The following is a 25,525-nucleotide window of genomic DNA, read 5'->3' as shown; positions in this document are numbered from 1 at the left end:
GCATCCAGATAGTCAACAAATACCGATTTCAGGTACTCTAGAAGAAGAGCCAGTGATGAAAGTGTTTGTGTAAGTAATTTTAGAGGCAGAGCTTTTAAGTGAAACTTTTGGGGAAGTAAAGGAGTCAGGATAAAAAGGCTGGGGACAAGAGGTGGGTTTAGATAAAGTCTCATCTCAGCCTCTTTATAGGGAGCTCTGGAGCATGAATGCAACTACTTGGTTATCCCACCTGGAAGCAGAGGGCCAGCCTTTTTTGCCCCCATATCTGTGAGGCATTAGTTAAAGGCAGCCCTTTAGGAGAAGCATGAAGGAGAACCTCTAGCTACCCAGGCAGTTCTGGACAAAGAACTCCCCATTGGTGGCAAACAGTTCTTTGGACAAGGGTGCAGCTATGAGCTTTTAGAAGTCAATGCTGCGGTAGCTGTGGGATGAGTGCCTTTGGTGGCAAAGGAGATCTGGGTAGGACACTACCAGCATCTACTACCAGAGACCTTTATTGAGGTCATGTTGAGGTCATATTCTATGGCTTGAGAAATATAGTAATGAACAAGTCAAAGTCATTGTTTTCATGAAGCTTTCCTTCTAGTGGTAAAGAGAAGATATGCAATAAACAAATAATTCAATAAACTGAAAAATACCGATACTTGTGTTTGTTGTTCAGTTGCTAAGTCGTGTCCAACTCTGCAACCCCATGAACTGCAGCAGCCTTTCCTTCACTGTCTCCCACAGTTTGCTCAGATTTGTGTCCATCGAGACAATGATGCCATCCAACCATCTCATCCTCTGTCACCCCCTTCTCCACTTGCCCTCAATCTTTCCCAGCATCAGGGTCTTTTCCAGTGAGTCAGCTGTTTGCATCAGTGGCCAAAGTATTGGAGCTTCAGCTTCAACATCAGTCCTTCCAAAGCATATTCAGGGCTGATTTCCTTTATGATTGACTGGTTTGATCTCCTTGCTCCAGATGATATACAAATGTCTATAGGGTAATGTGATAATTAGTAAATGGATAAGTTTGGAAGCAATAACTATCTTTTGTGTTGAAATTTATAGCAAGACATTATAACAGTTTAGCAGCTTTGTCTCTTGGAGATTCAGTGGTTGAACTGACCTACTCTATGATGGATCCATAAGTGATTACTAATTATAGTAACTCGGGGCTTCTGAGAACTTGGACTAATGATAGTGTGGAATAGGACTCCAGCCAATAGCAGAAGATACCAGACCTAGCTTGAATCTGACCCAGGGGGAAGTAGCACCAGTGGGAAGGTTGGTGTGATAGTCAGGTAATTGAGGGGACAGAGGCAGAAATAGATGAGACTTAGGAGATTTATAACCTCTCTGAGCAAGATCAGTAAGTTGCGCATCTCCTTTCCTGTTTAGAATAGGAAATCAGGAACTGAGCAGGGCTGAGCCTGTAGCTTAGTGAAACTGAATAAAGCGAGGATAGCACTAGGAACTCTGCAATCTACTAACAAAGTGTCTTTGCTGTTACACACATCACATCCTGAACGTGATTTTCTTTTTACCAACTGTCAGTGGTAATGGTATAAGCTGTATATAATTGAATACCATTTTCCACCAAGGACTTAAATTCTGCTGCATCACTTGAACACTTTTACTAATAGGTATTTACTGGTTTCTGTTGGCAACTGATGAGATGACAGTGGTGCTACATACTCAGCAGTGCTCATCTGTTTTAAGATACAGTTTTTAGCAATGCATGGAGTCAAAAAGTATAAGCTATTTATTATAAAATGGGGCTAAAATAAAACAGAAGCCTCAAATTTTTAAAAGAAAACATGAGTTTGGGTTACCTCTGTGAGCCCAAATTTCATCATAGGATTGTTGGAGGGATTAAATGACAAATGTCCCATGTGTCTAGGGCAGTGCTTGGTATGAGGTAGGGACTCAGTTAAAATGAAATCTCTTCTCTGTAAATCTGTATTGTCTTCTATCCATAAATCTTCTGCCGCTTCCTCTCTTCTTAGCTTTGGATTTGCATTTTTCTTCCTAAAATATCCACATTGGTATCTCTGGAGCATTCTAATCCAAATTGTCCATCTCCTCATACCAAGTTTTCCTTTACAAATATCCTCCAGCCCCTTTTCTATATCCTAGTCATAGTGGGTGTCAATAAAGCAGTGTTGACTGTATGACTGATACAGCAAAGAATGGATGTTTCCTCTCTCAGCTTATGGAGTCCTGTATCCAGTCACTTGATCTGTAATCGGTGTACCTTTTACCTTTCCCTGTCCTTTATCTTGACAGACAGTTATTACAAAATCACGTCTACATTTTCCCAGGTCTCCCAAATATTTTCCTTCCTCACAGTCACTGCCATACCTGGACTATTGCAATAGCTTCTTCTAGAATTGTGACCTGTCCTTTCAGTTCGATCCTCTGGGGCCGTAAATCCTTCCGTATCTTCTCTTGCCTGGACTTTTGCAGTAGGCTCCTGCTTCGAAGCTCAGCCTCCAATCTGTCTTTCCCAAGCCTCGTACTATTTCAACCAGTAAAGTTGATCATTTATTCTTCTGCTCAGAACCCTTCAGTGACTCCCACTGCCAGTAACATCAAGTCCATAGTCCTTCGTTTGAGCCCCGTCTGTTTTACTAATCTTACTTCCAGTCTTTCTTTCCCACGTACTTAGGCTTAAGCCATATGAACAGCTTGTGGTTCCTAAGTATCACATGCATATTCATGACTCTGTAACTTGGCACTTGCAGCTCTTATAGCTTGGAATGCCTTTCTCTATCAAGTCTTACCTTTTCTTAATCAAAGTCTCTTCTTCTAGGAAAATTTCTTAGACCCTTTCTTCTCCTTTTTCTTCACAAGCAGATGTTGTTTCCATTCTTTGTGACATTAGTACAAAGCCCTTTTTATTTATTTATTTTTTTACCCTATTATTTACATCTTTCATTAGTGGGGTACATTTGTTGATTACCAATACTGAAGCATTGTTAACAACTAAATCCACAGTTTACATTAGTGTTCACTCTTTAGTCAGTTCAGTTCAGTCACTCAGTCGTGTCTGATTCTTTGCGATCCCACAGACTGCAGCACGCCAGGCCTCCCTGTCCATCACCAACACCAAGCTTGCCCAAACTCATGTCCATCGAGTCAATGATGCCATCCAGCCATCTCATCCTCTGTCATCCCCTTCTTCTCCTGCCTTCAGTCTTTCCCAGCAGCAGGGTCTTTTCCAATGAGTCAGCTCTTCACATCTGGTGGACAAAGTATTGGAGATTCAGCTTCAGCATCAGTCCTTCCGATGAGTATTCAGGACTGATTTCCTTTAGGATGGACTGGTTGGATCTCCTTGCAGTCCATCAGTCCTTCCGATGAGTATTCAGGACTGATTTCCTTTAGGATGGACTGGTTGGATCTCCTTGCAGTCCAATTGACTCTCAAGACTCTTCTCCAACACCACTTTTCAAAAGCATCGATTCTTTGGCGCTCAGCTTTCTTTATAGTACAAAACCCTTTTTAAAGTGGGGAGGATGCACCAGTGGTTCAAGACCATCCACTGGAACGTGGGACAACGTTAGAATTTATATTCCCTTTGCTCTTAAAAAAATGAAATAAGCGTTACCAACGTTTAGTATACTGATTGACACTGGCGTCCTCATTTGTTCGGTTTGTCACGTATGGGAAATGGGATATATCCAGAGAGAACTGGGGGGTTCCTATCATAAGAAGGTGACAGTGGTGCTCTCAGGTATTCATTTGATTGTATAGCATGACAATATAACAGTTTACTGTGCCCAGTTTAGTAGATTTATGGTTTATGTTAGTGTTAACTAAGCCAGCCCTCATGTAATGGACAGTGGTTTAAAAGATTTGTGGGGGAAAAAAACCCAGCAACAACGTGGGTTGAAAATAACATGAATAATGTAAACATAAATAACATGAAATTGGCAGAAATTTATGTAAGTATAACCATTGATGGAGCATCTGATTTGATTGGATAGAAACAATACATACTCTTCAATAAGGTTACAGAGGACACCACACATGAGACGTATTCACTCCAAATGATTAAAAACGCAATACTGCCACAAAGATTGAACGAAAACTTGCACAAAGCGCTACAGGATGTCACTAGTTTGATATAAAAATGAGACCTTTAAATCAAAGCCAAAACTATTGGAATATTTTTTAATGAGATAGGAACTGACCATGAAAATCTTTTATACTACACAGTCTCACCACTTCTAATCTCACTGCAAAATATTTAAAAGATTTGTCTTTTACAAAGTCGAGAGTTCACAACTGGTTGATCTGTTTGTGTGTTAATGGCTGTCAGAGAGTTGCTACATAACAGATAATTTAAAAATTAGAAAAACAGTTAATTTGATCCTTCAAGCTGGAGGTCATGCTTTAGCAGTAAAGTAGAAAATAAGTCCTAAAAAAAAAAAGCTTCTCTGGAGAGAATGTTTTTGAATTTGAGGTTTATAACTGTTTCAATTAGTTTTTTTGTGGCTGAAAATAATGTATGCCACTCTGTGATATTACGATATAATAATTATATGTTTGGTCTTCATTCCCTTTCTGGGCACAAGACCTTCTAAAACACTTTTAGTTTCTTGTGTGAGGGAAATCTTTTCCTAAAATATTTGGTCTTCGTCTCCAGTTCTAAGACCTTTGGAATCTCCAGAGTGATAAGAGAGTCTAATAAGATGACTTTACATCTCAAGAGAATTGTCGAGTATGGAAAACCCACACATTTGGTGCCAGAAGTAGAAATAGAATGTAATAGACTCCTAAAATGTCTCATGTCTGCACACTAACACAGTTTAAAATACAGTTTCCTACAAGTGAAGAGTTTCAATGGTTTTTGAACCTATTCGTTCAAAATATAAAACATGACACTGTCCAAATAGTTTGCAAAAACACTGATGTTAGGAAAGATAGCAATTCCCAAGCCTAACTGTAACAAAAACTTTTGTATATTTTGATAGATGAGATTGAAAAATATATGTTTTGGGGACTCCTCTGGTGGCCCAGTGTCTAAAACTCCACACTCCCAATGCAGGGGGTCTGTGTTCGATCCCTTGTCAGGGAACTAGATCCCACATGCTGCTTCTAAAGATCCCAAGTGTCACAATAAAGACCCAGCACAGCCAAATAAATACTTAATTTGAAAAACAAGAAAAAAAAGGTGTGTGTTGAGCTCCAGGGAGTACAGTCCATGTTGCAATTCTCTTTGGAGCTATGTGTCTTTGTAAACTCTTTGTCAGCTATAGTAAGTGTTAAAGTAAACTCAGTGTAGACTGGACCTTTAAATCACACAAATAATAAAGTGCTATTAATCACGTTATTCTTTCTAAAATATCCTTTGTTAATTTTTAATTAGAGCAAAAAGTTTTTTTTGTATTATTAACAAATATAATTGTAAAGTATTATTTTTAATAGAAATTTATTTATTTTAATTGGAGGCAAATTACTTTACAATATTGTATTGGTTTTGACATACATTGACATGAATCTGCCACGGGTGTACATGTGTTCTCCATCCTAAACCCCCCTCCCACCTCCCTCCCCATCCCATCCCTCTGGGTCATCCCAGTGCACCAGCCCTGAGCACTTTCTCACATGCATCGAACCTGGACTGGCAATTCATTTCACATATGATATTATACATGTTTCAATGCCATTCTCCCAAATCATCCCACCCTCGCCCTCTCCCACAGAGTCCAAAAGACTGTTCTATACATCTGTGTCTCTTTTGCTGTCTTGCATACAGGGTTATCATTACCATCTTTCTAAATTCCATATATACGTGTTATTATACTGTATTGGTGTTTTTCTTTCTGGCTTACTTCACTCTATAATAGGCTCTAGTTTCATCCACCTCATTAGAACTGATTCAAATGTATTCTTTTTAATGGCTGAGTAATACTCCATTGTGTATATGTACCACAGCTTTCTTATCCATTCATCTGCTGATGGACATCTAGGTTGCTTCCATGTCCTGGCTATTGTAAACAGTGCTGCAATGAACATTGGGGTACACGTGTCTCTTTCCCTTCTGGTTTCCTCAGTGTGTATGCCCAGCAGTGGGATTGCTGGATCATAAGGCAGTTCTATTTCCAGTTTTTTAAGGAATCTCCACACTGTTCTCCATAGTGGCTGTACTAGTTTGCATTCCCACCAACAGTGTAAGAGGGTTCCCTTTTCTCCACACCCTCTCCAGCATTTATTGCATGTAGACTTTTGGATAGCAGCGATTCTGGCTGGCATGAAATGGTACCTCATCGTGGCTTTGATTTGCATTTCTCTGATAATGAGTGATGTTGAGCATCTTTTCATGTGTTTGTTAGCCATCTGTATGTCTTCTTTGGAGAAATGTCTATTTAGTTCTTTGGCCCATTTTTTGATTGAGTCATATATTTTTCTGGAATTGAGCTGTAGGAGTTGCTTGTATATTTTTGAGATTAATTCTTTGTCAGTTGCTTCATTTGCTATTATTTTCTCCCATTCTGAAGGCTGTCTTTTCACCTTGCTTCTGGTTTCCTTTGTTGTGCAGAAGCTTTTAAGTTTAATTAGGTCCCATTTGTTTATTTTTTGCTTTTATTTCCGATATTCTGTGAGGTGGGTCATAGAGGATCCTGCTGTGATTTATGTCGGAGAGTGTTTTGCCTATGTTCTCCTCTAGAAGTTTTATAGTTTCTGGTCTTACGTTTAGATCTTTAATCCATTTTGAGTTTATTTTTGTGTATGGTGTTAAAAAGTGTTCTAGTTTCATTATTTTACAAGTGGTTGACCAGTTTTCCCAGCACCACTTGTTAAAGAGATTGTCTCTTCTCCATTGTATATTCTTGCCTCCTTTGTCAAAGATAAGGTGTCCATATGTGCGTGGATTTATCTCTAGGCTTTCTATTTTGTTCCATTGATCTATATTTCTGTCTTTGTGCAAATACCATACTGTCTTGATGACTGTGGCTTTGTAGTAGAGCCTGAAGTCAGGCAGGTTGATTCCTCCATTTCCATTCTTCTTTCTCAAGATTGCTTTGGCTATTCGAGGTTTTTTTGTATTCCATACAAATTGTGAAATTATTTGTTCTAGCTCTGTGAAAAATACCATTGGTAGCTTCATAGGGATTGCATTGAATCTATGGATTGCTTTGGGTAGTATACTCATTTTCACTATATCGATTCTTCCGATCCATGACTATATTGATTCTTCCGATCCATGATAAAGTGTTTTAAGGTATTATATTTCATCTTTAGTTAGGCTGTTATTTCTATATTTGTATACTTAAGGGTGGATCTTCTCAATAAAACAAACAAACTAAACTGTTATTCATCGTGCACTGAGAGCCACTGACCTATAATAGACTCTGCTGTTATACATGTCATTCTTTACCGCAATCACGGGTTTCCACCTGTGCCTGCCTTCTTAGTGTTGTCTCCCTAAGGGCAGGGGCATTTCTTTGAACTGTCTCCTCCAGCATGATTTCAGGAATACAGTAGGTGTATGATAAACTTTTGTTAAGCAAATGGATAGATGCAATGTCTGTTCCTTCCCATTCATCTTTGAGACATCCATTTAGATAGTCCTCTGGCTTAAATGGAGAGATGATTGGCCCTCCATTTGCATGAGATGAAAGTCAAATTCTTACATATGTACCCCAGTGTTCATTACAGTACTCTGTCCAATGCACATAGAAGCCAGTACCATGGTACTGGCATTTGATAAAAGAAAAAAGCTATTTTCAGAGTCACTCAGCAGGGAGAGAAGAGACGGGGCTCAATTCTGTCTCTTCCCAATCTCGGGTTGGGTCACACTTTCATGAGTTAGGTGAGGAGGGTTCATGTACAGAAGCACTGGCAGGCAGGTTTTGATTGGAGGGCTTTGAAACATGGCCATTTGTGGTAAGGTGTGCTAAGGGGGCTTCAGCACTGGGTCTTCCTGGACAATGGACCCTTCAACTCCGAAAGGGATCCCGTATTCAGGTCCTGTTCATGTCCTGGTCCTTTGGTTCCATGGCTGGTGTTGGGAGATGAGGATAGAAATTTTGGTTCCAGGTATTATTTGAGTACAAAATGTTCTCCTCTGCATATGCTTTGCCTGCATGACTTGCTGTTTTGTTCTACTGTCTTTGAAAAATAGCTCAGTAACTTGTTAGAAACAGGATACAGTCAATTTGGGCCTATTCTGGGGTTACATGAACAAATAAAATGTTTCTTAAGTGTAAAGTGCTTTCTATGAGACAGTAATTCAACTGGGAGTGTAGAACTGAGAAATAGTTAATGCTTCAAAGAGGAGACGATCTTTTGAGCTGAGCCTTTAAGGAATAGACCTTGATGCTTTGTCCCCCTTTGGCAAAATGGGGAGAAGGGAACAAAAAACTTCCCAGAATAAGGGCACACACTTGGTCACAATGCATAAGGAATTACCAGAAACTCAGGACAGCCTAGGGCCCCTGACTAGCAGAGCTGACTGAAATGCGTCCACTTCAGCAAATGTTGCTGAACACCTAAGAGATGCTGGTCACTTCCCTAGTGTGAGTGACTACATCAGGAACAAAAGAGCCAAAAGCCGCAGCCTTCATATTTATATTCTCATTACTAGTGAGAGAGAGGGGTTTCCCTAGTGAGAAAACAAGATACTTATTTAAAATATGCAATCTGATGATAATAAGTGCCACGTGGAAAAATAAGGCAGGAAAGGGGGCCAGAGCAGGGCTTACCATGTTCATAGATAGGCCAGAGAAGGCCGTCCTGAGAAGCTGACTTTGGAGTAGCCCTTAGGGATAGTAGCCTATTTCCAGTCTTTTGCCTCTGTAAACATGCCTTTTATATTTTAAGTTTTATCTGTGTAGTAAGTACTTTTTTTTTCTTTTCTTTTTGGTGGGATTTTCAAGCTCCTCAGACAAACCTTGAATACATAGCAATAATACTGAAACTCAGGTGAGAGAACAAGACAAATGAACCACACCTTCACTTTCATCTTGAAAAAATAGTTTTGCCCAGGAGACGGGAGAACTTACCAGTCCCAAAATGACTTAAGCTGCTCATATCTTTAAAAGGTGCAGTGGTTGAAATGCCCACTAGTACCCAGTCAGAAAATGCTGTGCACACTACCTCTTCAGCATCGCTTGGGAGTATCCACAGTGATTATCCTGACACAGTTCATAAAGCAGTGAAAAAAAAACTGTTGCCATTTATGCCCACTCATTTATTTAATTTGGAGTTCAAGAAGTGTGCTAGATACAGGAAGAGAAAAAGCAGCCAGAGGCTGAGCTGGCTGTGTACAGTCAGCTGTCCTCCACCCACCCTGGTGTCTGGACAGCAGCTCCTTTTTGCTGTTTCCCTAATGGTGTCATACACATGTTTGTATTAGAACAACTGGGTATGTTAAGGAGTAGCATTCAAAATCTCCATCACATTTTAAGAAAAAAATGTAAAATGACAAAGAAATATGCTAGAGGACTGCCCTGTCCTGTGCTCTCTAATTCCTCAGAGGTATTAATGTTTATTCCTTTTCCTCTGCCATAAAAATTACACTGAAAAATGGGCTGGGGTTAAATAGACTCTTTAGTTTTTGTTGCTAATGCAGAGTTCCAAAGAATAGCAAGGAGAGATAAGAAAGCCTTCCTCAGTGATCAGTGCAAAGAAATAGAGGAAAACAATAGAATGGGAAAGACCTCTTCAAGAAAATTAGAGATACCAAGGAAACATTTCATGCAAATATGGGCTCAATAAAGGACAGAAATGGTATGGACCTAACAAAAGCAGAAGATATTAAGAAGAGGTGGCAAAAATACACAGAACTGTACAAAAAAGATCTTCACAACCCAGATAATCATGATGGTGTGATCACTCACCTAGAGCCAGACATCCTGGAATATAGAGGAGGTGATGGAATTCCACTTGAGCTATTACAGATCCTAAAAGATGATGCTGTGAAAGTGCTGTATGCAGATCAGATCAGATCAGATCAGTCGCTCAGTCATGTCCGACTCTTTGTGACCCCATGAATCGCAGCACGCCAGGCCTCCCTGTCCATCACCAACTCCCGGAGTTCACTCAGACTCATGTCCATCGAGTCAGTAATGCCATCCAGCCATCTCATCCTCTGTCGTCCCCTTCTCCTCCTGCCCTCAATCCCTCCCAGCATCAGAGTCTTTTCCAATGAGTCAACTCTTCGCATGAGGTGGCCAAAGTACTGGAGTTTCAGCTTTAGCATCATTCCTTCCAAAGAAATCCCAGGGCTGATCTCCTTCAGAATGGACTGGTTGGATCTCCTTGCAGTCCAAGGGACTCTCAAGAGTCTTCTCCAACACCACAGTTCAAAAGCATCAATTCTTTGGCACTCAGCCTTCTTCACAGTCCAACTCTCACATCCATACATGACCACAGGAAAAACCATAGCTTTGACTAGATGAACGTTTGTTGGCAAAGTAATGTCTCTTCTTTTGAATATGCTATCTAGGTTGGTCATAACTTTCCTTCCAAGGAGTAAGCGTCTTTTAATTTCATGGCTGCAGTCACCATCTGTAGTGATTTTGGAGTCCAGAAAAATAAAGTCTGACACTGTTTCCACTGTTTCCCCATGAAGTGGTGGGACCGGATGCCATGATCTTTGTTTTCTGAATGTTGAGCTTTAAGCCAACTTTTTCACTCTCCACTTTCACTTTCATCAAGAGGCTTTTGAGTTCCTCTTCAATATGCCAGCAAATCTGGAAAACTCAGCAGTGGCCACAGGACTGGAAAAGGTCAGTTTTCATTCCAATCCCAAAGAAAGGCAATGCCAAAGAATGCTCAAACTACCACACAGTTGCACTCATCTCACACGCTAGTAAAGTAATGCTCAAAATTCTCCAAGTGAGGTTTCAAAAATACATGAACCGTGAACCTGCAGATGTTCAAGCTGGATCTAGAAAAAGCAGAGGAACCAGAGATCAAATTGCCAATATCTGCTGGATCATCGAAAGAGCAAAAGAGTTCCGGAAAAACATCTATTTGTTTTATTGGCTATGCCAAAGCCTTTGACTATGTGGATCACAATAAACTGTGGAAAATTCTTCAAGAGATGGGAATACCAGACCACCTGACCTGCCTCTTGAGAAATCTGTATGCAGGTCAGGAAGCAACAGTTCTAACAGTTCTAACAACAGACTGGTTCCAAATCGGGAAAGAAGTATGTCAATGCTGTATATTGTCACCCAGCTTATTTAACTTATACAGAGTACATCATGAGAAATGCTGGGCTGGATGAAGCACAAGCTGTAATCAAGATTACTGGGAGAAATATCAGTAACCTCAGATATGCAGATGATACCACCCTTATGGCAGAAAGTGAAGAAGAACTAAAGAGCCTCTTGATGAAAGTGAAAGAGGAAAGTGAAAAAGTTGGCTTAAAGCTCAACATTCAGAAAACAAAGATCATGGAATTCGGTCCCATCACTTCATGGCTAATAGATGGGGAAACAGTGGAAACAGTCACTGACTTTATTTTTTGTCGCTCCAAAATCACTGCAGATGGTGACTGCAGCTATGAAATTAAAAGGCGCTTGCTCCTTGGAAGTAAAATTATGACCAACCTAGACAGCATGTTAAAAAGCAGAGACATTACTTTGCCGACAAAGGTCCATCTAGTTAAGGCTGTGGTTTTTCCAGTAGTTGTGTATGGATGTGAGAGTTGGACTATAAAGAAATCTGAGTGCCAAAGAATTAATGCTTTTGAACTGTGGTGCTGGAGAAGACTCTTGCGAGTCCCTTGGACTGCAAGGACATCCAGCCAGTCTATCCTAACGGAAATCAGTCCTGAATATTCATTGAAGGACTGATGCTGAAGCTGAAACTCCAATACTTTGGTCACCTGATGCAAAGAAGTGACTCATTTGAAAAGACCCTGATTCTGGGAAAGATAGAAGGCAGGAGGAGAAGGGGAAGACAGAGGATGAGATGGTTGGATGGCATCACCGACTTGATGGACATGAGTGTGAGTAAACTCCGGAAATTGGTGGTGGACAGGGAGGCCTGACATGCTGTAGTCCATGCAATTGCAAAGAGTTGGACACGACTGAGTGACTGAACTGAACTGAAAAACAATATATATTCTTTTTCTTATGATGCTGTGGACTTCCCAGCTGCCTCAGCTGGTAAAGGAACCTGCCTCCCAATGCAAGAGACGTAAGAGCCGCAGGTTCAATCCCTGATTTAGGAAGATTGCCTGGAGGAGGGTGTGGAAACCCACTCTAGTATTCTTGCATGGAAAATTCCATGGACAGAGGAACCTAGTGGGCTACAGTCCATGGGGTCACAAAGAGTCGGACACGAATCAGGCACCTACTCTATGATGCAGTAGTGTCTTCCTTTAAGAAAATCTATCATGAAAACTTAATAAAAGAAGTGCATTACAGAAAACTTGAGCATAGATTTCCTGTAAGCAAAAGACTTCTCAAAATAGGATGCTTATTTACATACTGTTTTCTTTTTAACTCAAGTGGTTCAAGTGTGATGAATGAGCCAGGCATTGGGAATTGTTTTAAGTTGATTAATAACCAGAAATTAGGATAAAATAATTCATGGATTATAGTATATCAAATAATATTATGATGTATACAAAATGCAGGTTACATAGTAAATCTTAGGCAAGAAACATTACACTAAAGATGGATTTTGATTTATTAACCAAAAGAGGCATGCCTGACCAGTTCTATGGAGAGCTGGTGGACTTACGCTTTCTCTGACTTAAATGGTTGAAGGCTGTTTATTGTTTGTCTCAGTGGTCACAAATATTTATTTGAACTTTATCTTGAATTGCCTGTCGTAAATTATGTTTTGATATTTAATTTCATGCAGGATCCAGTTTATACTGTGCCAAAGGTGGTACACCATTAGTATGGTAAAAATAAGTTCACTTAAATATATTAGGAATTTAAGCTCAGCAAAGGAAAGAATCTGTACTTTCACAGGGACTTATCCTTCTTATCTAAAGCAGTGCCCATTAGTAGATATTCAATAAATATTTATTGAACGAACAATTATCTCATGTCCTGATATGAAAATGTATTCGCTTAATTTTTTAATTTTTTTACTCATTCAGTTTTGTATCAGTATTTTAGTCTGCATTTCATTCTTTTCCTTTTAAAAAACTGATCAGAATATACATTGTTTAATGTCAGGGGAAACGATAAATAAGGAACCTGCATACTGCTTTTCTTTTTTTGTTTCTAGAAAAGAGAAAATGAAGTTCCTACAAAGAAACTAGGTCATTTTGAGTACCCTAAAATTTCCCAAGCCAGTAAGCTCGTTTTCAGAGTAAAGACAAAAGATCCCATTTTAAATATTTGTAGTATATTTATTTTAAAAAAGACTAGACAACTTACAAAACATTCAGATTTTGTTAAAGGTTTGACTATCAGCATGACTTTGAATATTGGAGGAATTTCTTTTTAAATAAGTGTTAATATATTGCTGGGAGACGTGGTAAGGAAGGTATGTAGAGTTTGAAAACTATTAATATTTTGAAAATTTTAGCTTCCATCAAATGACTGTTTTGCAGTGGCTGTTTTCTACCTGTTGTCCCCAGAAAAGCCTACCTCTGAGACCAAAGTGCTGAACCACAATCGACTCCCTTCCATAAATATTATCCCCCAATGTCTTCCCTCCTTTTCTGGTTTGTTAGGAGTTTATGCATCTGGACGTATTAGTGATGAGTGTTTGATGACTAAATACATTATTTGTCCTCCAAAACAACTATTTTAAGAGCTGGAGTCTTTTCAGTCACTTTGGCAGAAATAACATTTTTTTTATCTTATGAAAAGGACTTTTCCCTCACAGCATTCAAAACACATTTAATAATATTTCTTTCTCACTCTTGCTTTTTAACTTTTTACTCTACTATGTTTCCTCAAATGTTCTATTTTAATTCCCCTCTGTAGAGGTGAATAACTTTGGGTTTCAGGAGTTTAATTGATTTGCTGTCCACCTGAAACTGTCACAACATTGTTAATTGGCTATACTCCAATACAACACAAAAAGTTAAAACAGAAAATATATACTTGTGCATGAAAAAAATAATAGTACTTTTTAAAAAGAGTTTAAGTGATTTAAAAACAAGAAAGTTGAAGTAATTGATAAAACTAGGAGGACTATTTATTAATAGACCAGTGCTGGTTTTTAACCAACCCTGCAATAATCACAGCTAATTTGTATCTTTTTTTTTTTTTGGATTGTGTGGCAACACTGCTTGTGATTATTTCTGTTTGAGGGCTCAGGGAAGTTTCTTTCCCAACTTAGCAAAATAAATTTGTCTTTTGTAGGCAAGGCAGGAAGGAAGTGTGCAGAGAGCCCAGAATGTTTGTAAACATTAATTCTCAAATTTGTCTGCATCCCCTTTGTCTAAGTTACCACTCTCTTCTTTTATTAATGATAATTATTATTAGTACTTCTTATCTTTATTTCATTACTTGTTTTAAAATAAACCTTGTAGAAATGATAGTCTTGATAATGCCATGACTTCTTCACTTAAAATATCTATCAACAGCATTTACTTCTCAGACAGTAATTTTATGCTTATATCTAATTTTTTAAAATTACCATTTTATTCAATTTTCATAATCATCCCACTTCTTAAAATATTGAGGAAATATTTGTAAAGTGCCTCCTGTGAATCATATTCTATCTTTCTTTCTTCATGCTGGGTTTATAATAATGAGTGGACTATTACTTTAGCCATCTCTATTTTAATGAACTGCAAAGTTAGATAAGTTTTTTATTAGCTATTTGAAACTCCTATGTGTCTTTTTTCTTCTTTCACCCTTGTTAACTATTATTATTTTTCTAAAATACAGCTAACCATAAGCCAATTTAAATACAACTTACTAAAATATCATCCTCAAAATAGACATTGCTATTTTGAGATCTTGTGCTCCTCAATAAATTAGAATTTATTAGCTTAATGTACCTTTATTAGCAAAGTCACAGGAATGGATTGTGCTTGCTCTCCAGTGGCCAATTTGCTGTCCTTATTTTGATAAAAACTTGGTCTTTATTCAATTTAATTACTTTTATTGCATCTGGAATCATTTAAAATTACTATTGAAGCATTAATAACTCCAACTTAAAAAAATTTTAAAGTCACAGAGTTAAAATAAGACTAGAGTTTAGCACCATGTTTCTTTGAGTAGCCTCTTTATCAACACAGGCTGTAACTGATGGACAACTTTAGTCTGTAAAATAGTAAGTGAGAACAATTGGTGCTAACATAAATGTCAGCAATTAGCTGAACATTCTAATTAATTCCTCAAGCATTGCTGATAACTGTTATGTCCTGGAGAGATGTCTCTTTATTAAACTGTAGGCTAAGAAACTGTTACTAAGATGTGTTTTCTTTTCCCCAGTATTGTTGAAATTTTGACTCTACTTCAGCTTTTATGAGCTTATATTTCAAAACTGTTCTTGAGAGGAACAAATCATAATAGAATTGAAACTGTAGCAAATAAAATATTCTCTTAGGGTCATTGATTATTTGTGTAGAGAATTACTATGATGCTCCTAAAACCAAAGCAATGATTTTAGTCAAATATTTTCTGAAAAAGGATCATTTTAAGAGTCAATTTATATGCTATTCTATCATGACTTCCCTGGTAGCTCAGCTGGTAAAGAATCCGCCTGCAATGCGGGAGACTGGGTTTGATCCTTGGGTTGGGGAAATCCCCTGGAGAAAGGAAAGGCTACCCACTCCAGTATTCTGGCCTGGAGAATCCCATGGACTATACAGTCAAAAAGAGTTGGACACGACTGAGCAACTCTCACTGTCATATGCTACTTGTGACAGTAGTCATCATTTACTGAGTTGAAGTTTATAATATTGTAAGATACCTTGAAAAACAAGCTTTTAAAAAATATATACTTATGCACTTTTGGTTGCAGTGGTTCTTCTCTGCTGCGCTTGGGTTACCCTTGGTTTCGGTCTGTGGGCTTCTCACTGCAGCGGCTTCCCTTGTTGCAGAGCACGGGCTGTAGGTGTACTGGCTTCAGTCATTGCAGTGTGTGGGCTCAGTGGCTGTAGCTCACAGGTTGTAAAGCATGAGCTCAGAAGTTATGACACCCAAGCCTAGCTGCTCCGCGGCATGTGGAATCTTCCTGGACCACGGATTAAACCTGTGTCCACTGTATTAGCAGGCGGATTCTAATCCACTGGGCCACCAGGGAAGTTCAAGCCTTTTTTGTTGTTGTAATAAGTGCTATGCAGAAGTTAGTGAGTTATTTTCTACTCTTATATAATAAGGGACTGACATATAAGCCAACCTGTTTTTTTAATTGAATATCATTTTACATACATGTAAGACAAAGGACTGACAATAAGAATGGAACAAAACCACTTTTTCCCTTTACGTTGCTCTTTCTCATTGCCTACTCCACTGAAAGCCATGTTTCCCATTTGTGTTTATCCTTATTCCTTGTCCCTTTTAGGAATCATCTGATTTGTGCTTGTTCCCTCAAACCTATGTGTTTTATTTCTAGCACAAGTCTTTTGAGAAATCTAATTTGCCAAATTGTATGCTATCGGAATTAACGTGTTATAGAACAATTTCATTTGCCTTTTTAAAATTGTAATTCACCTTGAATTTCCTGTCCTTAATCTGCTATGAAGCACCATAATTATTAAAGTAATGACTGAATTTCCTTTCTACTGATAATGATACAAGAGTTCCTTTTTCCATTTCGGTGCTGGGAGGTGTCATGTTGTTGCCCATTAAATATGTGACAGCTGAGGTGAGAAATTCACTATATTGCTATAAAAATCTGTGTGAACACATCTCTTTCTTTTCCTCACCCACCCTTCTGTATTGCCAGAATACGAACAGTGAATTTGTGATATTAATTAAACTCTGTTATTTGTTTAAAACCCAAAAATGGACTTTATTTTTTTTAGCAGAAGATAGAAAAAGTGTAAGCCCAGGAATACAAAAAATGGATATATGACGCTTGTGTTTTATTCTGATCAAATGTCATTTTATTGCTTTACTAACTGTAACATTTTGGGCAAGAAGATTCATAGGTGATGTGAACTTCATATCTTATCATGTGTGGAGTTGGATAACATCTAGGTAGTACACTGTTAATACTTTTGAAAATCCTGATCTAAAGGAAAGTCAGGTAGATAGTAGTAGGTAGACTTAAGAAAGTACAGGTTCGATCCACGATACTGGATGCTTGGGGCTAGTGCACTGGGACGACCCAGAGGGATGGTATGGGGAGGGAGGAGGGAGGAGGGTTCAGGATGGGGAACACATGTATACCTGTGGCGGATTCATTTTGATATTTGTCAAAACTAATACAATTATGTAAAGTTTAAAAATAAAATAAAATTTAAAAAATAAAAAAAATAAAAAAAAAAATAAAAAAAAAGAAAGTAAAATGAATTGCCCTAATCCTAGCAGAAATGTTCACAATCCCATGTTTGCTGGAGTGAGGTAAAATGGTCTTGCCTGATGGCAGGTTGGGCCATGAAGTATAATTCACAGACTCACTTTAATCAGGAACATCAGCATGCCAGTCATCACCAAACTCACCATCAATTATTTGTAAATAATGTAAATATTGTATAGGTAATGCAAATATTTATTTTTAATTTCTCCTTTTCACCTTCAGGAGGTGATTTTAAAGAGTAAAATGGTCATCAGGAAATTACTGGGAAAAGGAGAAGTAAAGAGCCTGGATAATTTGTAAACTTGGAGTAATTCCCAAACCTTTATAACTTATATTGACATCTACAAAATACTGTTGCTGAGTGGAATTTCATTTGCTTTTTTATTCGTCTTAGGAGAAGCTGGATGATGAACTAAAGGAAGAAAAAGAGAAATGTTCTCATGTTTTATTCGAGATCAAATGTCTTTTTATTTCTTTACTAACTATAAAATCTGTTGGTTTAACTTTAGGGACACCACAGTCCAAACACTTACTCTTCAGCCTTCTGTTAAAGATGGACTTATTGTATATGAAGACTCACCTTTGGTTAGTAATGCAATTATATGAATATTCTCAACTGTGTTCTTTGAATGATAGTTATATTTCAGCCTTTGAGAGGAAGAAATATCCCATTGATGACAATATGTTTCAGTCTTAACTAGAAAACACTCGTTCATATGTCATTTGGAGAGTGGATATTTAAATGCAAATTACTGGGAAAATAACATGTTTTCTTACTCTATTCCTCTCTCCAGAGAGAGATTTAGGGAATGATAGAAATCCTCTAATGATAACTTTTCCATTCCAGAACTTTCAAAAAAGAAAAAAGTTTGCTGTTGTTTTCAGATGTGCAGACTTTGAAATTAGATAATGCTTCTGGAATGTTTTTTAAAATGATTTTAATGAGTAAAATATTGACCCAGCATTTTGGACAGCTGGGAAGATCATTCCTTAGCTTCTCATAAAAGAGCCACCCCCCGCCAAAAAAAAATCCTGTTCTGCCAGGCATGTGTTTCTGTGTAGATAACTGCTCTCCAGCAATGGCACAGAGAAGCCATCCTGAGGACTCTGTGGTCTAGACCCGGTGATGGGCGTCTTCAGGACCTCCTGTCTGAGTTCTTCCAGACTGGACTTGACCTTCTCTGAACAGAGATGTGAAGGCTGGAGTTGGGAGTAGAAGCTACATGTTTTCTCTCTCTTTTTTAAAATTCGGGTTATTTTTACCTTAAAATTAAAAAGAAAAATTCTTATTCATATTTTTAGAATATGAAATAAGATATTTGTGGTAGAGAGGATCACCTATTTCTCAATTTCTTAAAAATTACTTGCCAAAACCATGTAATGAGAAAAGTTTATGATATGTTCCATTTTATGTTATGAGCTATTTCTTACTATTTAAAAAAATAATCTCTGGGTTTACATTGAAGTTCATTGAGTATCTCCTATCCATTCTTTTTAAATGTTTTAAAGAGTTTTTCCTAGCTTTTGTCCTATCTTTTCATAATGTGACCAGTCATCTAATTTACTCAGTCATCCAAGACCTAGAACTCTCTTATTTTTCCTTTCACCTCTTCCCATCTAATTAGTTGCCAAGGCTGTAGAATATACCTCTGAATATTTCTTCAGATAATACAATGCTTTTTATTTCCATTTTTACCCATGCCCTCTTCCCTAAAATCAGATCCTCACATGACTTTTTTACCAAGTTGTTATGATATTCCCCCCTCCAGTCTATTCTGCATATTTCTGCAAGATTAAAGGCACTGACTTGTAGCTTTAAACTTGTTATCATATCTGAACTCATAAATCTTTAATTCATCCTGCAATTTAATGAGACAAAGCACATATTTTTTGGTTTGGCAGTCAACTTTTTATTAGTCGAGACCTGATCTACACTTTCAGATCCTTTTCTGTCTTTTCTTACATTTAACCTCTGCATCAGCCAAGATAGACTGTTCATATTCACTCTTCCCTCAGTAGGGTGCAGATTTCTTGAGTCTGACCATTGATTCTCTTTGTCTTGACTACCCAGTTCTCCAGTATACATACTGATCTCTTAAAACTGTGCACTCTTTTAAGGCTACCACAAGTGCAATGTTCTGATATCCAGTACTGATGATCACAGTCATTCCTCTTTGCCCCCACAGCCCTTTAACTTCTCTATTTGATATGTCAATACTTGTTTTAATTCTCCCCTTCCTGAGGGTGTGAAATGTGAACATTGCCGACATAGGGGTAATTAGGATGCTGCAAGAAAATAAAGTGATTACTGCAGAGTTAGCAATTCAGTAACTATGAGAAGCTTTTGGTGGAGATCCATAAATACTGTTTCCAGCTCTACTACAGACATTTTTTGTGATTTTATATTTATAGCTTGCAGAAAACCAGCTATTACAAATCCAAAGCAATGAGTGATGGAATTGTTAAAACGTTTGCTTTCTTTTCTTGTTTGTTTGTTTGTTTTGTTTACAATAAATGTTCTGTCTTCAAAGGTTAAAGCAGTAAAATTGGGTCATGTTCTGATAGTAGATGAGGCAGACAAGGCTCCAACAAATGTCACCTGTATTTTAAAAACTCTGGTAGAAAATGGAGAAATGATTCTAGCAGATGGACGACGCATTGTTGCAAGTGAGTATAAAAAAGCAACTTTTCTTTCAATGTGCAATTTTAACATTTGTTGTATCAGATCACACACTTAGCTGGCTGCTTATCTACAAATAACAAGCATAAATTCAGTCTAAGTCAGGTTGTCTGTATTGATAATTAATAATAAAAATCAATATGTCTGAATCTAGCTTCGTCAGTTTCACTTTCTAGTAGCCGGAGAGTGTCTTTGAAAATTTCAATAGTAGCTTTAGGACAAATCAGCTTCATATTTTTTCTACTCTGAAAATACAAACATATAATCCCTTTTATACTTATGTCTGAGCGACTGATCTGATCTGATCTGATACTTATGTCTCAATTATTTGTGTACAATTTATTTTCTTTCATTATTATGTGGAATTTTTAAAGCTCTACCATGTTTTTGTTACTTATAATGTTAAAATCAATGTTATTATTAGCTCAGTATAATTAGGAAAAAACCGCTGGGCATTTAATATCAGTTTTATATATGTGTGTGTGTGTGTGTGTGTATACATATATATTACACACACACACACACACACACACACACAATACACACTTGCCTCAGAAAGAAGTTACTCTCTTTGGAGTACCTTCTTTTTATTTTTGTGGTTGTTAGGGGAAAGGTAGATAGATAAATCTTATAAATCTGTTTAGCCCATAGGAAAAACTTGTCTAGTGCAATGTGAGAACATTTTCTAGTTTTTAATTTTTGTGTCATGAAAAGACTTGAAGATCTTTAACTAGCCACTGAAATATAGTCAATAGCAAGGTAGCCAAACAAATTGAGACTAATGACTGAAATCGTCAATATTCAAAAGGTATGTACAGAAGACTCTATAAAAATGTATAAGTCCGTCGCCACAGAGGTTTCTTCTTGGACATTGTCATTGCAAGACTGCTGCATCTCAACCTAGGAAACTTAGCACTAATAAAAGTATTCTGAGATGGCAGTTTCACAATGAGTATAGGAAAAACTGAGAATTTGAATTAAACAGTCTGATAACCATCTTTTAGAAAATCATTCAGACTCTCAAGATTTGAATGCTGCCTGCCCTTTTTAGAGGCATCATAAGGACAGTGAAATAGAAAGCAAGAAAGAACTACTGGAACAAACTTGTGCTTAAACAGAGACAATCTCCAAGCAAAGGAGTCATCATCATAATTTTTAAATTCAAATTTGATTGCAGATGACATTTTAAACACAAGAGCAGCTGAAGCTCTTTTGAACATAGTTTCAGAAAGCATCACTTCCATGCCCATGTTTTTCATTTTCTTAACTTTTTAAAAGTTTCGTGTTTTATTGCCATTTTTATGTTAGTTAACTAATTAAATTTTTCATGTGATGACATACCTTGTTATTTACCACTACTAAAATAAATGGAGATCAAATGTTAAAACTAATGGTGGTATTAGTACATGAATATATGGCACATTGAAAGGATACTTTTTGTTTTCAGAAAGAAGTATGAGCGTAACTTCTTATAGACTCACCTCAATAAAACTCCAAGTACTTCGCATCTGTGAAAAGAAGAGAAGCGAAACACAAAGGAGAAAAGGAAAGATGTACCCATTTGAATGCAGAGTTCCAGAGAATAGCAAGGAGAGATGGGAAAGCCTTCCTCAGTGATCAGTGCAAAGAAATAGAGGAAAACAACAGAATGGGAAAGACTAGGGATCTCTTTTAGAAAATTAAAGATACAAAGGGAACTTTTCATGCAAAGATGGGCTCAATAAAGGACAGAAATGGTACGGACCTAACAAAAGCAGAAGATATTAAAAAGAGGTGGCAAGAATACACAGAAGAACTATACAGAAAAGATCTTCATGACCCAGATAATCACGATGGTGTGATCACTCACCTAGAGCCAGACATCCTGGAATGTGAAGTCAAGTGGGCCTTAGGAAGCATCACTATGAACAAAGCTAGTGGAGGTGATGGAATTCCAGTTGAGCTATTTCAAATCCTAAAAGACGATGCTGTGGAAGTGCTGCACTCAATATGCCAGCAAATCTGGAAACCTCAGCAGTGGCCACAGGACTGGAAAAGGTCAGTTTTCATTCCAATCCCAAAGAAAGGCAATGCCAAAGAATGCTCAAACTACCGTACAGTTGCACTCATCTCACACGCTAGTAAAGTAATGCTCAAAATTTTCCAAGCCAGGCTTCATCAGTATGTGAACCATGAACTTCCAGATGTTCAAGCTGGTTTTAGAAAAGGCAGAGGAACCAGAGATCAAATTGCCAATATCTGTTGGATCATCGAAAAACCAAGAGAGTTGCAGAAAAACATCTATTTCTGCTTTATTGACTATGCCAAAGCCTTTGACTGTATGGATCACAATAAACTGTGGAAAATTCTGAAAGAGATGGGCATACCAGACCACCTGACCTGCCTCTTGAGAAATCTGTATGCAGGTCAAGAAGCAACATGGAACATGAAACAACATGGAAGCAACATAGAACTGGACATGGAACAACAGACTGGTTCCAAATCGGGAAAGGAGTACGTCAAAGCTATATATTGTCACCCTGCTTATTTAACTCATGCAGAGTACATCATGAGAAATGCTGGTCTGGATGAAGCACATCAAGATTGCTGGGAGAAATATCAATAACCTCAGATATGCAGATGACTCCACCCTTATGGCAGAAAGCGAAGAAGAAATAAAGAGCCTCTTGATGAAAGTAAAAGAGGAGAGTGAAAAAGTTGGCTTAAAGCTCAACATTCAGAAAACTAACATCATGGCATCTGGTCCCATCATTTCATGGCAAATAGACAGAGAAACAGTGGAGACAGTGACAAACTTTATTTTGGGGGGCACTGTGGTGTTGGAGAAGACTCTTGAGAGTCCCTTGGACTGCAAGGAGATCCAATCAGTCCATTCTGAAGGATATCAGCCCTGGGTGTTCTTTGGAAGGAATGATGCTAAAGCTGAAACTCCAGTACTTTGACCACCTCATGTGAAGAGTTGACTCATTGGAAAAGATTCTGATGCTGGGAGGGATTGGGGGCAAGAGGAGAAGGGGACGACAGAGAATGACATGGCTGGATGGTGTCACCAACTTGATGGACATGAGTTTGGGTGAACTCCAGGAGATGGTGATGGACAGGGAGGCCTGGCGTGCTGTGATTCATGGGGTCTCAAAGAGTTGGACACGACTGAGCGACTGAACTGAACTGAACTGAAAATCACTGCAGATGGTGACTGCAGCCATGAAATTAAAAGGAGCTTGCTCCTTGGGAGAAAAGTTTTTACCAACCTAGACAGCATATTGAAAAGCAAAGACATTACTTTGCCAACAAAGTTCCATCTAGTCAAAGCTATGGATTTCCCAGTACTCATGTATGGATGTGAGAGTTGGACTATAAAGAAAGCTGAGCGCCGAAGAACTGATGCTTTTGAACTGTGGTGTTGGAGAAGACTCTTGAGAGTCCCTTGGACTGCAAGAAGATCCAACCAGTCCATCCTAAAGGAAATCAATCCTAAATATTCATTGGAAGGACTGATGTTGAAGCTGAAACTCCAGTACTTTGGCTACCTGATGCGAAGAACTGACTCATTTGAAAAGACCCTGATGCTCAGAATGATTGAAGGAGGGAGGAGAAGGGGACGACAGAAGATGAGATGGTTGGATGGCATCACTGACTCAGTTGGTGATGGACAGGGAGGCCTGGCGTACTGCAATTCATGGGGTCGCAAAGAGACACGACTGAGCGACTGAACTGAACTTTACTTCACATCTATCATTTTTTAGAGATGAACAGCCTTAAAGCCTAAGATTTAAATTAACCCAAATGACAGGTGTTCTGTCTTAAAATACCGATAATAAAGTTTTTGCTACCTTAAATTTTTCTTTGGACTAGCAGTTCAATCTTAAATGTACATCAGCCGGTAGTATATAATATTTACTTCCTTTAGTACCTTAAACATTTGCACAAAGACAGCTCCAGTCAACTTGAAATTACATATTTTAAGAACTTTGATAGAATCCCTCGAGTGGAAATAAATCAACTTTTCTCTAATGAATTGACTTGATGTTCAAGACTTTCTCCTATGTAGTTAATCCTTTCAGGGTAGGTAATCTAAATAGGACTTAATCCTTAGCTACAAAATAGCAGGCTTTATGCAAAGGGATGCAGTTGCTGATTTGATTAAAAAAAAAAAAAAACTGAAGGATGTTTAGATTATCCTTTGAGTATCCTTTGGCTTATCCATTGTTATAGATTCTTATTTGTATTTTAAATGAATGATAGGATCTCAAGCCAAGTTTAAGCACCATAAGACAACATTTAGACAAGTTTGGTTTTTAGATGTGCCTTTAATTTACATAAAAATGCAAGTTCCTGTATAATTTAGTATGCATTTTATCAGTATTCTCTTCTAAGCAAACTTTCTCAAAGATGTTTTTGTTTTCTTCAACCCAGTTATTACAACCAGATTTCTTAGAGTTGTTTTACAACCCTATAGTCATAAAACTATATGACTGCTTGTGTGATTTTAAAGGCTATAACTTGATACTCTTAAGAATTACTGAGTATCAATAAAGAATAAATTGAAATTTTTTTTTCAGATGCTGCACTAGTCAATGGAAGAGAAAATGTTGTAGTGATTCATCCTGATTTTAGAATGATTGTTCTGGCCAACAGACCTGGATTTCCTTTCCTAGGCAATGATTTCTTCGGTACCTTAGGTAAAAACAATAATTATAGTAATAACCAAAACAATAACAATAACAATAATGATGTCATCTTAGTAACAGTGCTATATTGGCCGTCACTGAATGCTCCCGACTAAATGCTCCCACGTGCTATCATCATCACAACTATTTTATGAGAGTATTTTTATCCCCATTTTAGAGGAGAAGAATGTCTGATATTCGGAGAGATTATTTTTCTAGGGTCATTCAGATAATAAGTGTTAGAACTTGGCTTCATATCTAAGACTATAGATAGTCTTAGAGTAGAACACAAATTCAGAAAGGGTTTTTAGTGTTTGCTTTTCATCACATCACCCTAACTATGGAAAAGTTTGAGGCCAGCTCTGGGGAGACTGATTCACATTGATTGGAGAGGTCCAGGGATAAACTGAATCATCAGGAACCTTCAAGAAGAACTTCTCTTCTCTGTGACAAGTAGCTAATTCTGAATACTGGGCATTCCATATTCAATGTGAAGCAGGCTCAGTCTCCTAGTAGGATTTTTGATCTGGCGACTCCACATCAAGGAATTTATCCAAGGAAATTCCCTGTGCAATAATTTAAGTACAAGGATAGGCAATCTAGCATTGTTTATAGTTGCCCTGCTACCCCCGTCTCTGAACACGCCAGCCATGCTCGCCCCAGGGTCTTTGCAGTAGTTGGACCTGCCGTGCCCTTCCCCCACACACCTGCATCTGCCTAGTTGTCACCTTCTCAGGGAGGCCGGCCTGTCTGGCATCCCCAACCATCACCGTTTCTCAAG

At 38.0% G+C, this 25,525-nt stretch overlaps 1 protein-coding gene across 4 annotated transcripts in view; it reads left to right on the top strand.

Annotated features, from left to right (window-relative positions):
- Positions 1-25,525, top strand: part of VWA8 (von Willebrand factor A domain containing 8) — a 401,096-nt gene that overhangs the window by 172,631 nt on the left and 202,940 nt on the right. For all 4 annotated transcript variants that reach the window (XM_027557142.1, XM_027557141.1, XM_027557144.1 and 1 more), the window contains exons 22-24: positions 17,904-17,979; positions 19,926-20,061; positions 24,637-24,756. In XM_027557142.1, the coding sequence (XP_027412943.1) occupies positions 17,904-17,979; positions 19,926-20,061; positions 24,637-24,756 (332 nt within the window). The remainder of the gene's footprint in view (positions 1-17,903; positions 17,980-19,925; positions 20,062-24,636; positions 24,757-25,525) is intronic.

The sequence above is a fragment of the Bos indicus x Bos taurus genome, chromosome 12, assembly GCF_003369695.1.
Source record: "Bos indicus x Bos taurus breed Angus x Brahman F1 hybrid chromosome 12, Bos_hybrid_MaternalHap_v2.0, whole genome shotgun sequence".
Lineage (NCBI taxonomy): Eukaryota > Metazoa > Chordata > Mammalia > Artiodactyla > Bovidae > Bos > Bos indicus x Bos taurus.
Note: the sequence above shows the minus strand (reverse complement) of the source record. Positions and strands in the feature narration are given on the sequence as shown.